Source organism: Copadichromis virginalis, linkage group LG19 (genome assembly GCF_057382275.1).
Source record: "Copadichromis virginalis isolate Kocher_CV1m ecotype Utaka linkage group LG19, C_Virginalis_male_GT1.1, whole genome shotgun sequence".
In the NCBI taxonomy this organism is placed as follows: Eukaryota; Metazoa; Chordata; class Actinopteri; order Cichliformes; family Cichlidae; genus Copadichromis; species Copadichromis virginalis.
In genome coordinates, this window is record NC_140636.1 from 32906757 (window position 1) to 32922258 (window position 15502).

General features: G+C 42.3%; 1 protein-coding gene across 1 annotated transcript in view; it reads right to left on the reverse strand.

Annotated features, from left to right (window-relative positions):
• Positions 1 to 287: 287 nt before the first annotated feature.
• LOC146686552 (fibroblast growth factor receptor-like 1) overlaps positions 288 to 15502 on the reverse strand; it is a 33559-nt gene continuing 18344 nt past the window's right edge. Inside the window, exons 3-7 of the mRNA XM_085441428.1 lie at positions 11330 to 11602; positions 5180 to 5248; positions 3107 to 3391; positions 2103 to 2456; positions 288 to 1648 (exon numbers count right to left, since the gene is read on the reverse strand). Of these exons, the coding sequence (XP_085297554.1) occupies positions 1209 to 1648; positions 2103 to 2456; positions 3107 to 3391; positions 5180 to 5248; positions 11330 to 11602 (1421 nt within the window). The 3' untranslated portion in view covers positions 288 to 1208. The remainder of the gene's footprint in view (positions 1649 to 2102; positions 2457 to 3106; positions 3392 to 5179; positions 5249 to 11329; positions 11603 to 15502) is intronic.

Below are 15502 nucleotides of genomic sequence, written 5' to 3' on the forward strand. Positions count from 1 at the left end.
CCTCGACGGACACTTCAACCCACTCAAAGGAAGAAAGCTGACCTGCGTGCCCTGACGGTTTCATGAAAGGTACGCCTTCATCACAGTGCACACTGCAGCTTTTAACTAATACCCAAAATCCACTAATCTTCAGGAAGAATGCATCTGTTTTTGTTTCTGGTCATTTAATCAAACTATCAAACCTTCAAACTTTTTTTTTTAAACCTTAGAGTACATCAAATAAGATTGTCAAATACAACCAATTACATACAAAAAATACCTAAATATTGGCATGAAGTAAATGTGAATAAACTGAGTGACAATATTCAAATATGTACTATACACAACAACGTAATAACATTACATAGATATGCAAAACGCTTTACTCTGAAAAATAAACCTTTGATACATTTTTTAGCAAAATAAATTAAATAGTCATCAGTTTGATTATAAATGACTACAGCTTCATGAACTGTGGGTGGAAAAGGTTGATGTCAAAAAGACTCATCTTCTCTTGTTTGTCAACATACTACTGACTACAGATGGGAAGCTACCACAAAAAAGGTTAAAAAATGATAATGTAGACCAACACAGTTGACATGGCAATGTAATTATTCCACTCTGTGAAAGACAATAAACATTTATCAGTCTATTCTATATCACTTTTGACAGAAGTCAGGGATGGAAAAAGGTAACATAAAGGATAGTGGTCAGCATTCCCAGCATAATGCATCTTTAACAAACAAAAGGACAACCTGAGTAGGAGCGTAAAACCAGCCCTTTTGTAAGTCTTGAGTACCATTTTCATCTGTGCGCTCCAACAGCTGAGCATGTGAAAGATAAAGACCAACTTTCACTTGAGAAAATGGAAAATTCATCTGATGAGGAAGACCTTTCAGCTGGTCCTAATAGCTGCTATTAATCTCACACTCTTAAAAAATAAAATAAAAACATCCCCGTCCTTTTTAGTAAGTGCCCGCCAAGGATTGATCCATTTGTAGTGGTGTGAGAATCTGACAGGTATAAAAAAAAAGAGCAACAAATATGGAAGTTTTTATGTAATAACAAAAGGTGTGTATCACTGGCCACTGTTTTTCCACACATTGTACACTTTTCCAACAATCTCCATTTTAAAAAATTAATGCCAGGTGAGTGTCACTCCAGAGTTCCTGTTCAGTCCGCAGCTTAATGTCCGCAGCTTAGAGGAGAGTATTTGGGAATATTTGGCACTAACACTGAAAATGAATGTGTTGATGCTGATGTACTTTCCCATCCACGTGGGAGTGAGTGTGTGTGTGAATGTCTGTGTAGATTTTGGGGTAGATTTTAGCGGGAATTGTTGGTCCTCCCTGGCCGAGGAGGAGCTGCTGCTGCTGCGCGAGGTACTCCTCATAGTTCATGGATGTCACACAGTCTTTCTCGGGGCTGGAGGAGCTGGACGAGGGAGCCGCGCAGCCCCTGTCCCGCTCCCGGTGCGGCAGCCGGTGAGAGCTCTGCAGTACCTGCGCGGCCGGGGAGCTGGGAGGAGGACAGTGTTTTCTGCTTTGGCAGAACCACAGCAGCACTGTGCCAAAGATGAACACTATTACTGCAGGGATGCCAATGATGACAGGCCAGGGGAGGGAGCTGGAGGCTTGCGGAAACATCGGTGTTATGTGAGGCTTAGTGTCTGTAAAAGAAAATGAGATTCCAGCTTTTAAATGTTTCCATACTCTGTTGTCTGCCAGCAAACTAACAGTTGTAGTTTTATTATCACATTACTTGTTGTTATTCATCGCTGAATATGGGTTGCTGAGAAAACATATGTTTGATTTAAAATCATAAAACAGAACAAGAGAGGAAAAGGCATGAATTAAAGTTTAAAAATGCTACATTTTTACTGAATGATTAATAATTAATTGATGGGAAAAATAGCCTAATTAGTTCAAAACATACTGATGCCTCCAAAGGTACCTTTTCCTGATTTATGCATGCATATACTATTTGCACTAATGCAGATACATAAAGAAAAAAACACAACATTTTTGTATATGTAATTCGATTGATAGGTTGATAGCACTGGGCTTTATCCAAGCTTTTCTACAGTTTACTGTAACACTGCAGACACATTCCTCGAGCCTCACCTGGCAGCACACTGAGGAAGGCACTGCGGAAGCTGTAGCCCATGGTGTTGGCGCCTAAGCAGATGTACATGCCGGCGTCGTCCTCCTTGGCGCGGCTAATGAGCAGCTTGTTGAGGTAGGAGCCGTCGGGCCTCGACCACACCTCACCCGTGGGGAGCACCACAAACCTATGGTCCCCCACCTCGATCGTGGAGTTGTAGCGGCTCTCCTCGTTGGTCTCCACGCGTTTGAGCCACTGAATGACCGGCTTAACGTCGCTCCTCACTTTGCACTGGAAGGACGTGGTGCCGCCGTAGTCTACCGTTGTGTTGACCGGGTGGGTGCCTGTCAGGACAGGTTTGGAGTTTGTCCTCTCTGAGTGAACATACAGAGAAAAACAAAACAAAACCCAACTTGTCAAGATGCACACAGACATCTTTTGACATGACAGCCCCTCTGCGGACAGAGGAGGTCTTAGTCCTCCACGCTGTTATTACCCTCAGGCTTAGAACTTATAATTGACATTGAGGGAAGAATACCACATGTAACACAAGAAGTATGTGTGATTAGTTTCCTCTCTTTCTTTGCTCCTGGTTGTACAGCACACATTTCTCATGGGAAAAGGGGGGGGGGGCAGTGGGTCTGGCAGACAGCTGGGCTTTAATCAGCTCCAGATTGGGTGGATGGTCTCTAAGCTGAGCTCTCTCCCCTCTGTACAAACACCAAGGCACAAGCCCCCACTCTCAAACTTGCGTTCTTAGTATTCTTCTCATATACATGATTACACATTCATCCATGCAGGAAGAATATGGATACGGCATGTTTTTCCTTGGTCATAATCAGACCTGAAACAGTGATTAGGCTGTCTGAATTTCCTGCGGCGATGTACATAAAATCACAAACATGAGACGCACAAACAGCAGTAACCATTTAAAATAATTTGCTCGGCCTCATCTGTTAGCCCTAATAATTCCAGGTGAGCGTGCTCGGTATGTGTACAGCTCAGCTCTCTGCGGGATACTCACGTATGACCTCAACTTTGTACGTGGCGTTGATCTCCCCGGCACAATTGGAGACCCTGCAGGTGTATTTGCCGCTGTGCTCTGGCATCAGATTCTTCAGACTCAGAGTCCACTTCTTCTGACGGCCCTCGCCGACCTCCTGCTCCGTCAGCGGCCGGTCGTCCTTCAGCCACACGATGTCCGGTCGAGGGTTTCCACTGGCTGCGCACTTGAGCCGCACTGAGCTGCCCACTGGGCGAGCTATCACTCTCTTCCTCATCTTTGTAGGTTGAGTGAAGCGGGGACGCACTTTGGAGGAAAGTACAAGCTGGTTACTTTGAGTAGATAGTATAATTTACCTTTTTTCTACATTTCTCAAGTGAGGTTTTATGTTTCTATTGATATCTATAGAGTTTCTAAAAAATTTCCTTATTTCCTGACCTACACATACTTTTATGATGGTGGAAGTTTGTATTAACCCTCAGAGGTCTGGAGGAATGACTCTGACTCCTAACCCTGTGCTATATGAATATGTAGTATTTGCTCTTTTTAAAAAATTATTCTCCTGAGTCTTAGCAGTCAAAAGTAAAATAATAATAATAATAATTCTAACCAACATGCATCAAAAACTATAAAGATATTTAACAAAAAAGGACTTTTTTTCTTGTCTCCAAGAAGGACAGTGTTCAGGGCTGGGGTTCTTGGTCATTACTGATGACTTAGACTTAGACAAACATGTAAGTAATCCCTGTGAGCCAAAGGTTGAGGCTTCAGACTGCTTACTTTTAGTCAGTTTTTTAGTCAGTGAGAGTAGATTTCCTGCGTGCTCGGGCACACAGTTCTGGCTGTGATCACAGGAGAGTCTCTTAATGAGCGACAGCTAATCAAAAGATATTTAGTAAAGGGGGATAAAGCAAAAATAACCAATTTAGGAAAGTGAATAAATTGAGGAGCTTCTTTACATTTTGCTGGGAAAATATGTATTGACACATGCAAAACTTACATGGAAAAACAGCATATAAGACAAAAACAGCAAAAAACGGCTTTCTTGTAATTTCTTTAAGTCAGGAATAGTTCTCCAGGCTTTCCGAAGGAAATTCAAAGCTCTTCTTTGGAAGATGGATGCCTTTTGTTCTGTTCTCTGTCAAGATGATCGCACACTGCTTCATCAGTCTTTGGCTCAGTGAAGGCCAGCTCATGACTGATAGTGTTCCACAGTGTATTATTTTCTATCTAAGTATAGTTTTACTGCGCTGCAAGTGTGCTTGGGATCAATGTCATGCTGAAAAATGAAGCCTTTCGGATGCTTTCCAGATAGTATTGCATGGGGGATCAAAATCTGCCAACACTTTTCTGTGTTCGTAATTCCAACAATTTTGACACGATCCCCAACACCACTGACTGAAGTGCAGCCCCACACCATGACAGAGCCTCCACCATGTTATACAGGCTGAACTCACGGTTGCACCAATGATGTTTTGAACCAAAAAAATTCAAATAATCAACAAGACCTGCCCACCATTCAAGGCTTTCAGCTAATGAGTTTTTAGGAATTACCTTGTTGGTTCAAAACTACAATTTTACGGCCATCAAAATGTGTTTGTCATTTTTTGCTAATTCAAATAAAGAAATGGAAACAAATGATATGTTTTTGCAACAGTCTACTAGTAACAAAGGACGATTTAAAATTTTAACTTTTTTTTTTGCTGTGCTGTCTGTTATGTGTGGACACAGCACTGGTTCATCCCTTGAGTTAGGTACATTTTTATGATCAGATGATTCATAGGCCAGTGGTGAGTGGTCCAGCAAAAACTGGTCACATAGAAGGAGAAAAACTCTGCATCAGCTCCTGAAAGCCTGGAAAACTGTTGCCCAAGACCACGTTAAACACTTACAAGAAAGTCTGACTCCTTGGAAGAGAAATCTAAAGAAATGAGGGGTGGCTCAAGATTTTTGCACAGTGACTATTACACATAGGTTTGCCCACAGCTGTAAAAGTAAATATGACTTGCAGTACATGCAATAAAGCATTCAAAACAACTCAATTAGTCCTTGAATTTCCAGCTGCAAAGTCGAGAGCATGCACAGAAGTCTTACCAAATTTTTCACCACCAAGCTCGGCTCCATCCGGTGCCCTCAATCCAGTTTTATCAGAACCCGAATCATCTGTTAACACAGCAGAAAAACACAAATAAGTCAACAAAAGGCTGAGTGAGACATTAAGGTCCTCACTACAGTATAGAAGAATCTGAATAAGTAACAATTATTGCACATTTACTGTTTTGGGTGCATGAATACAACATCCGGTACACACTGACATTTCAGATGACAGGCTCATTTTAAATCCTTCCATTACAATCCCCCTCTTCTATTCTGTTATAGTCATTTTGCAGTAGCGGTGACCGGATACAAAAACAAGGCAAGAAAACTGTTCCTGGTTCTCACCAATTCAATTCAGCATTTATCGACAGGCTCTTCTGAGAGTGTTGCATGCTCAGGTCATACTGTGCAGCGTTTGGAAGTAATATGACCAGTTTATATAAGCTCGCTTCCAGGAGACAGCTGTGGAGTTTATGTCATTGGCTGACATCATACAGCTGAGCTGAGACAGGGGCTTAGAGGAAATATAATGAGTGAAACCTAATGGATGAATTTGTAATGCGTATTCACTTTTCGAGTTAAGCAGTGATGAATTAATGAAGCAGATCAAGTTTCTTGCCAATATTTACCAATGAGTGCAGATGGACATTAAGCAGGTTATTATTGAAGAAGTGTTTCAATTGAATGATTTATTTTTGCGATATTAATGAGGTGCAATTGCACAAAACATCCTCACGTTAAAAAACGAAAAAAGAAACCAGCGTATGTGTAGCATTTTGGGAAAAAAGGATTATTTTTTTGTCATTTAGCAGCACCTCCATTTAACAGTATGTTTTAACAGCGATCCCATAGGAAAATCTCCCAGCCAGTTTATTACCTTCTAAGACTCGTTTTGATTCCCGTTTCAGGGCAGCCTCACGTTGGGATTTTTTTTCAGATGCAGTTTGGCACACTCGATTCCCTCTCAGGGTTTGATTGGGTCAGGTAAAGAGACCAGATGTGACTTCTAACCTCCTCATTCTGCCTCCCTCTGAGTCCCCCCGAAACCCTCAAAGCTCTCTGGGGTTCTCTGGGTACAAACCCTCCTTTGTTTGTCCCCTGCAGCACCAAGCCCAGCCATGATGTCATGGCTATTTGAAGGGGTTTAACTGGCCAACTATAATAACCCATTCCTTTAAAAAACAGCCTCCAGTGGAAGAAATATTTCTCTGTTGCTCACTCGGACTCTCCACATTCCTCCTGGTTCCTGAACCTCCCAATCCAAACAGAACATGGTCCCACACTGCCGGGGTTTTCTTTCTGACTTTTTTCTCTTTAATCTATTTCCTCTCTACTTTTTGGCAATTTCAGGGAACAATGGTGCCCTTTATAAGTCTGTCCTGTTAAAGCTATCCCTTGCCACTATTGTCCTTGCACAATGTTGGCTCACTGGACTGCAGACAGGGGTGATGTAGGACATCTCCTGGCTGCCATATGAAGGTTATTTTTGGAAATCTGAAAAATAAAATCAGTAAAGGAGAAGTGCTTAAGAAGCCTCCTCTATAAATGAGCATTTTTGTGTCCAGGAAGGTTAGTAAAAGCTGTTACACACTATGGAATCAGTGCTCTCTGTGTGAAGTCACAAATTCTTCACGCAAATGGGACAGTGCTCCAGTGAGACTCAGACTAAGCTGGCTAAAATACAGTCAATCTTTTTCCACACAGCTCCCATTCATTCATGATCTAGCTACAGTGTTTGGGGTCTGACGCCATTCCCTCCCACTTCATTCACAAATCCAGCCGCAGGAAACAGGTCACGATACACTGGCCTCCTGTGCCAGCTGAACCACAGGAAAAGGCCTGGATGATTTGGGGTCACAATGAGCTCCAGATGTTGTTGGGGACACTAATGTCCAGGGAAAGTTATGCTCAGTGGCCTTGCATCACACTCTGGAAATCTCCAAACAGCTCTCACATGTGATCAGTGAGACACATGGCAGTTTATCCAGCCTGACAACATCTCTAGAGAGAGGAGAAAAATGAACAATGCGAGCCAACATTTTCACCCTAAAATAAGGAGCGCTAATCCTGTAATATTTAATCTGCACAGACATAAACATTAACATGCAATCCTCTAAATGCTAATCAGACAATCCCATATTAATCCTCGTGAAGCCTTGCTGTAGCCCGAGCAGCTGAGGATGAGACTGCTGCATGCATCGGTCTATCCTGGCAGGGGTGCTAGGAGGTGATGGGGGCCAGTTGTCAGGAGACCACCCCAAACAGGGCCCAAACAGCCAGCTGGAGGGATTGAGGAGGCGCCATGTTGCACTGACTGACCAGATTCTTCAGATAGCTCTTGGGAGGACACGCTGTCCGCTGGCAGATGGGAAGAGGGATATCTCTCCAGCCTCAGTGGAACCCCCTCCACCCCGCCTCCACGGATCAGCCCGCAAAACCTCTCACTCTCGCACTTCCAGTCTCACTCCACAATCTTTATCTTACTGTTTTTCTTCTGCTTGGCCTCTCTGCCGGGTCCCAAGCGACGTCTTAGGAGTTATGCTCTCCATGCTGAACTTGAACAGCTGCCAGGATTTAGCTGACCCTCCTCCCCTGACCGGCACTATAACTGAATGCAGTTGCTCCTCTTAACATGTTCGCTCCAGTAAAAATAATACACGCACATGATGGATACTTCAGTTGTGCTTGGAGCCCGCTACCCCTCATTTACAGAATTTCAAATAAATAAACTATGTTCTCTGATCTCTCTAAGCACCATAATTTATCCCCTAAACACACACACACGGACAGCAGGTTTTACAGCATGCAGCTAAATTAAAAACCGTACACAATTAGGTGATTCAGTGTTACTGGAAAGTGTTGCTCATGATAATTGCAGACTATTTGGCTGTATTAATCTGACTTCAGTCCTGCAAGTATTTTGACAATGAGGCTTCCATAATCTTTGTGGCAACCCGAATGAAAATGCACCCCTGATGGAACAATTACCTATAAAAACAAACGCTGCGGCGATGGCCTGCCAGCGAGTAATGGGATGATAGACAAGAGAGCTGAAACAGAGGAGGGGGTGTTCTTGAGAAATGCAGAGTCCATTTGTTATGCACTCATTGCCACCAGCACCCGAGGATAAGTAGGAAATGGAACAAGCCAGTTCAGGATTAAGAGTCAGGCCAGAAAGTCTCCAGGTAACTCCATAAAGGGTCAACAGACTTCTGATAACAATCTCATGGAAATATGCTTCCAAGAAAGACTTAAGATTAAACTTGCAAAGGATTTTTTTTAAAGAAGTCTCAAAGAGGAGTAGGGCAATGCATGCTCTACTCAAAGCAATCTCTGATCTCAAAGGAATCAGTGCCAGCTTCATGCCAGCAACATCTAACTGTTCATTTGTCTTCTCACTCAGCGGAGCCACAACAGAAAGTCAAACCACACAAATTATCCTCAGGGAGAAAGTTATTTATCAGTGAGATTAATCGGTTAACTGTGTGTGAGAGTGTGTATGCCTGCGTGTCTTTATCTCCCAACTTTAAATCAATATTTAAATAAAAAATATAGCCCAAATAACCTCTGGCTCCACTCTGGATAAATACTTCATTTTCAAAAATCGGTCATCTCACATGTTCAAAGAAAACATCGGTCTCGAAAGTTTCGGAGCTCCTTTTTTCTTTTTCTTTTTTAATACTTATTTGGTTGTTTAGTTAAGCTTTTTCTCAACTTGGAAAGAGATCTAAAAATGTCACAACTAGTTTATATTTGTCAAGTTTCAATGAAAATGATAAAGTACAATCCCCTAAATAATACTCCTTGCTTTTTCACAAATCTTTAAGGAATACAAAAAGTACTTGATAATTGTTTTTTCTGAATTTCCAGACACAAACTGACAGAATTCCTGGAAGTGCAGGCTGGAAAGTTTCATAATAAATGTTTATTTACTAACAAAACAGTTTGAACATGCTGCGAAAAGACCTTTTCAACATAGACGATTCATTAAATTACTTGCCTAACTTACTTTAAGTAGTTAGATTACTCGGCAAACATGTTTCTGATTTCAGGGGAAAACCCGACACCCACATCCAAACATATAAGGACCCAACTACCTGCTTCCACTTTAACTCACAGTCCCAGGTCAGCTTCTGCTACAATTACTACATTTCAGTACTTGAACCTCAACTGGACCTCAAGCTTCTATCACTGCTTTCACCTACACATACATTCAATGGCCATTTTATTAGATACGTCTTGTTATTACTGGGTTAGAACCCCTTTTGCTTTCACGGCACAGATTCACAGAACAGTCCTCAGAGTTTTTGGTCCATGTTGACACAAAAGCATCACACAGCTGCTGCAGATTTGCCAGCTGCACATCCATGATGTGAATTTCATGTTTCACCCCTCCTAAAGGTGCTCTACTGGACTGAGATCTGGTGACTGAGGAGGCAATTTGAGTAGAGTGAACTTACTGTCATGTTCAAAAATTTTGAGATGATCTGAGGGCACAGGCACATTATCCTTCTGCAAGCACCCATTAAAGATGGATACTCTGTGGTCACAAAGGAATGGACATGGCCAGGAACAATACTGTCGATACAAGGCAGGGTGATGTCGTGCCTCCCATCTGAATGCATCTGAATACGTTTTTCTAGTCTTATATAGTCCAATTTTGTGAGTTTGTCTGAATTTAGCATCAGTTTCCTGTTCTTAGCTGACAGGAGGGGCACCTGGTGTGCTCTTCTGCTACTCTTCTACATACTGTGGTTGAAACTAGTGGTTATTTGAACCGAAGCACTCTGGCCTTCTAACTCTGACCTCCGACAACAAGGCATGTCACATTTGTCTTCTTATGCTTCTTCTCTGTAAACCTTAGAGATGGTTTTGTGGAAAAATTCTAGTAGTGAAATTTCTGACAATATTACCTAATAAAGTGACTGGTGAGTGTATGCCTAGCTACAGTGAGTGCTCACACGTCATCTAAAACTTCCAGCAATTCAGATTTTACTCTAACTTTAGCTGAACTCTGTATTTTCACTACCAAGACTGCCAGCTCCATCTTTAACAAATTCTTTACACTCACTATAAAAAGTTCACAGGAATGTCCTTTAACTACACATACAGCCATAGCCACGTCTGACTTTGATACTATACAGCACAACTATACTACAAACCATTATAGCTGGCCCCGTGCCCCAGTCTCCAACCTTTCATTTTAGCCCAATCAACAGACACCCTCATTTTCAACTCACCAGCAACAGACAGAGGGAGACCCTAAAATAAACTTTGGTCTCATCTATTCCCCACTCATGCGCATGCTTTACTGCAATAAGGGCCGTTTTCTGAAGTGATTTGTGTTTTCTGCTTGTGCCTGATTATGGCTCTTCTTCGTCTGAAGCACGCCTGTCACAAGACCCGACTGTAACTCCTCCTGCGAGAGCGCACAGACTCTGGCCCAAATTAGGCATCTTAGAGTAATTAGAATAAACACAGCCTTCACGCTCCACTCCGCTCATTCATCATGTGCTGCTGTAGCGCAGAGGAAATGCACTGTGTTCAAAAGTGTGCAAAAGAGTAACACACTCGGTCAGATTGTGCTCTTACAAGAGCTGCGGGAGAGGCTGGAGACAAACTTTTACACTGAATGTGTTTCTTATTGTGAGGCTGCAGACCTCCTTCCTCTAAAGAGTGTGGCCTAAGGAAAAGGAAGAGCTGGAGATCCAATTGAGTCACAGAGGATGAAGTAGTATGAAACAATATCCCGTGCCGCTGTTGACTTTGGGCAGACAGAGGTAGAGGCAGCAACACATAGAACATGAGAGGATCAGCCACTAAACCTCCATAAATCTACTTGTTTTAGACCTTGACCTCTGTGAGCGATGCTTTCGTTTAACATTTAAACTGAGGTGAGATTTCTGACTGCCGGGAAAAGCTACAAATCTGGCCCCTAAACACCACAGCGGAACTGATGAGGCCCGACAGTACAAATCAGGGACTGACTCACTGCCGCTGTTTCTGGTTTTAGTTAAGAGACAGGTGACTTCATGTTTTATAGTTGCTGCATTAACAAGAATGACACATTTTTCTGCGAGCCAATGATCTCATCTCGTGAGCCTGCCGAGGGGCAGGTTATCCAAACCGAACTCCGTCCGCACTCACCAATGACGATGAGGGTGTAGTTGACGTTAACGCTACCAAAGCCGTTTGTTGCTTTGCAGATGTAGGTCCCCGCATCATCCGTCTCCACCTCTTTGATCTTCAGGCCCATGCGGAGGATGCGGAAGCGTATCCAGCCACTGTGGATGTTGCGTGCGTCTTTGGTCCACATTTTGAGGGGTGGAGGGTCTCCTTCCACCGGACATGGCAGCTTGATGGCACTGCCCACCCGGGCCGTCTGTCTGTGCTCAACTTTGTCAGACACCCGTGGAGGTCCTGAGGATGCAAGAAAATATGCAATTATAATGTCTCATATATTTCCTCATATGTAACAGCTCACATTTAAGTCAGTAAATGTGAACGCTCACTTTCAGATCATCTTTTTCTCTTCTTTGCTTTTTATGATGACACTGAGAGCATCTTCAGGCAAAACCAGTGAACAGAAACGAGAATTAAAAAGATGTTGAAGGAAAACGTTAGTCTGGTTGGTTTTAGACACCATTAAAATATAGTGAGATAGAAATCAGCTTAAATCCTTTGTAGACTCATGATGAAATAACATTATAGCTCCAAAGCACTACATAATCTTCTTTTCACAATCGAATGTCCCCACTCTACTGATTTTTGGCTGCTTTTGTTGTTCTTTACTATTTAAATGCTTTATACTTAATATATTTTGCTCATTTACCTGCTTTTTGTCTTCTGCCTTTCTTTCTGCAACATTATTGTTGTCTGTGCAATAATGTGCACTGCATCACTGTCAACTGAGAGCCTTATAAAAAAGGGGGCCACGTGATAAAGTTGTTTTGTTAACAGTGAAAATGTGTTTCTGTGGCTGACCACAATATTCAGATGGTGCTCCACATCTTTTAGCATTTGTAGGCCAAAAACATTAAAAGCACGCAGCAACTCACTGTGTTTCCCCCCATCATAGTGTAACAGACAATGAAACATCACCTGAAGAGGGATTAAGAGTCTTTAGGATGAAGTAGACATGTATCATTTAGTGATTTTTCCTGTTTGTTTTTTTTCTTTTAGTAAAATTTAAAAGTAACAGCAGTCAAACCATTAAAATCTAAAAATCTTTTAATTTGCATGACAGATTATAACTGAGTGATAATGAAAAAACAGCTTTATTCACACTTGCAAGTGGAAAAAAAAGCATGTGAATCCTGACTTATCAGGATCAAACCAGAGTCTAAAACAGTGAGATCAGAGGCAGATGAAACGAGATAGAGGCAATTTGTCATCTTCTCAATGATTACCCAAAATCTTGAAACCAGATTGTAATAATTGGTTAAGCCCTGTCGTTCACTGCCTGCACAGAGAGGGTGAAGTGTTCTGGCTCTGGTTATGTGTAGCGTGCAAGACATCAAAGAGATGAGAGGGGGCGGTTCTCAGCGAGACGGACAGCAGCCTATTCTCCCGGCTCTTAATTGGCTTGGGTCTGGGCCCTCAGATCTGGTGAAGTGAAGCAGGCCGAAACACCCTGTGATGGTGTTAGGAGGCCTGCGCCGCTGGTCGCACAGCGCCGGGCCTCCGACTAACCCCCCATCAAAAACTAAACAAAACCCTGAATTACTGAGCAGAGCAGACGCGGAGGAGAAACAGGAGCTCGAGGGAGCGCAAAGAGGGGGAGGAAATGCAACCAAACCCTATACCTGCGACAGACCTCAAAAGTACACAGAGCACAAACTGCGGCTCAGGACAAATGGGCGCTCTGCTCGCAGTAAAAACAATGGAAAGGGTATGTACGCATGGCCTCTCCCAATGCATGCATGCATACACACGCACGCACAGGAGTCACATTCCTTCAGTGCATTTCACACATATGGTAAACAAGAAGTTCATTATCCTGACACAGGTAACTCCCCCTGGCATCCATCACTTTGCTTACAGATGTATCTCAGCTGCAGGTACAACATCTGGGCCGCTATCATTTCTAAAGCCAAAAATCTTTAACTCTGTCAGGGCTCTGTGTGCGGGCAGGCGTAAAGGAGGATCCAAACGCAGGACTCAGACACTAACTTGAAACTCAAAAACCTCAGCTTTATTGCTGGTACAAAAACAAAACATGAAGTGAACACAGACTATGGAGAACAGCAACACACACAGGTATAATATGATGTTACGACACGACCCCGAGCATGGGAAAACACAGGGCTTAAATACACAGGGTAGTAATGAGGGAATGGGCAACAGAAGGGAGACACAGCTGGGGGAGATCAGGGCTAACGAGACGGGGGAGCTAAGCTGCACACACTAACATTAGACAAAGACTTTCACAATAAGACAGGAAACAAGAAGTACTAAACCAGATGCAGACATGACACTGAACAGAAACTGCAACACACATGAGAACCCAAAACCTAAGAACTGATCCCTCACCAAGAATAACAGAAACAGATCCATAATGACAATAATAAACAAAGCACCAGAACATCAGAAAACAATCCATAATGCAAAAATAAACCAAAACATAATAAACTCAAAATACCGGGTCCAACGGACCCAGAACCGTGACAAACTCAGTCTCTTTTTTTCTCTCTCAAAAAAATACATACAGCTGTATAAGTAAAAAAAAAAGAAGAAATATTTCAGCGTAAAAGCAGCATAAAAGCAACGAAACCCTCTTTCCTTCACCCATAAACTGAGAGTTTTCCCTTTCTCTCTGTGGATGTCCTTTCCTGGTCCACAGCACGCACAGGAAATTGGAAGTGTCATTGTTTATGTCTGTGGAGAAAATGCAACCGCAGTCTTTTTGGCTGTTGTCAGCTGGCCCGTATCTCACTCCACAGCTACTAGGAAATCAGAACAGAGACGCTCACTGTTTCTCCTCTGTAGGATCTGATTTAGGACCACAAACACGTCCCAGCGTTGGCTCAGTGCTGCTCGAGCTCATATGGACCGCGAGTCCTAAAGGATTTAACCGCCTCGGGAAAACATAAATACATTTCTGCCAAATCTTGAACAAATAGGCTACAGTTATCTCTTCCGACTTATGGTCTCACAAGCCACTCAACCATGTGTCCCTTCTGGATTAATGGAGAGGAGTGACTTACAAAAACAAGGCCTGATTCATGTCAAAGGTTTAGCTGAAGTAAAGCATCAAAACAGATTGAACTTGCAAAGGAAATGCTTCTGTCAAAGCTGCAAAATATATTTCTTGAGACGTAAGTACAAGTCGGAAGAAAATAAAAAGAGACAAGAGAACTTCTGAATGCCCCGTTTCCATTCATAAAAAATAAATAAAATTTAAAAAAAAAACAAGGGTGAACTTTATTTTTTTTGCACTTCTTTGCAGAGTGTTCGACACTTACAGTAAATTCACGCCGACCTTCCAGAGGAGGATTTCCTTCCAAGCTGAGATTTCTGTTGGCTTTATGTTTGTGGTGGTTTTGGCTAACCTGAACTCTCACTGCTGCTTCATTTACAGGCCCATTTTTCTGTCGCTAAATGTGTCCTTTCCAACATAAAGGAATAATTTGAGGGTTGGAGAAGTAACCTTATTTCCTTTATCAGTGCAAGTTAGATGAGAAGAAGTTTCTGATAAATACTGACACAGGAAAAAAACCAGTTCCATCTCTAACCTCCAAGTTTTTGTACTTGAATAAACATGATATGATGTGCCAGTTACTGAATCTAAACATAAAGGCAGGAAGATTTTGGTCTCCTTAAATGTGTCTCTCTATGAAAAATCTATGGACTGGAAACGAGAGGAAACTAGAGGAGTCAGAGAGCGGCACTCCCCCCCGAAGGGCAATGACTATACTAAAACTTTGATGTTTTATGATGCTTTTATTGCAGACTGACAGGATGACGTCAGTCTGTTTTCATAACAACACTTTGATGTCTGACCTTTGACCCCATGACCTTGAAACATTACATACTAAAATGGTGTATTTTATCTTCTTTATCCATATGACTGGAGCAGAACTGGCTGAAATCTTTGGCTTATCTAAGCTGTAAAAACTCGAGATTTTAAAATATATTCAAGCAGTTTGTGATTTTGCAAAACTTCATGGCAGCATTGTGAGGCGCAAATTTTGACCTTCAGCGGACGCTAGCAATAAAGGTCATATTCAAATGCTTAGCCACCCTAGGTACTGATGTCCCCAAAGGCCTAGTATATTGTTGTGAATTTTGAAGATAATCCATAAAAAATGAGGGTAATAC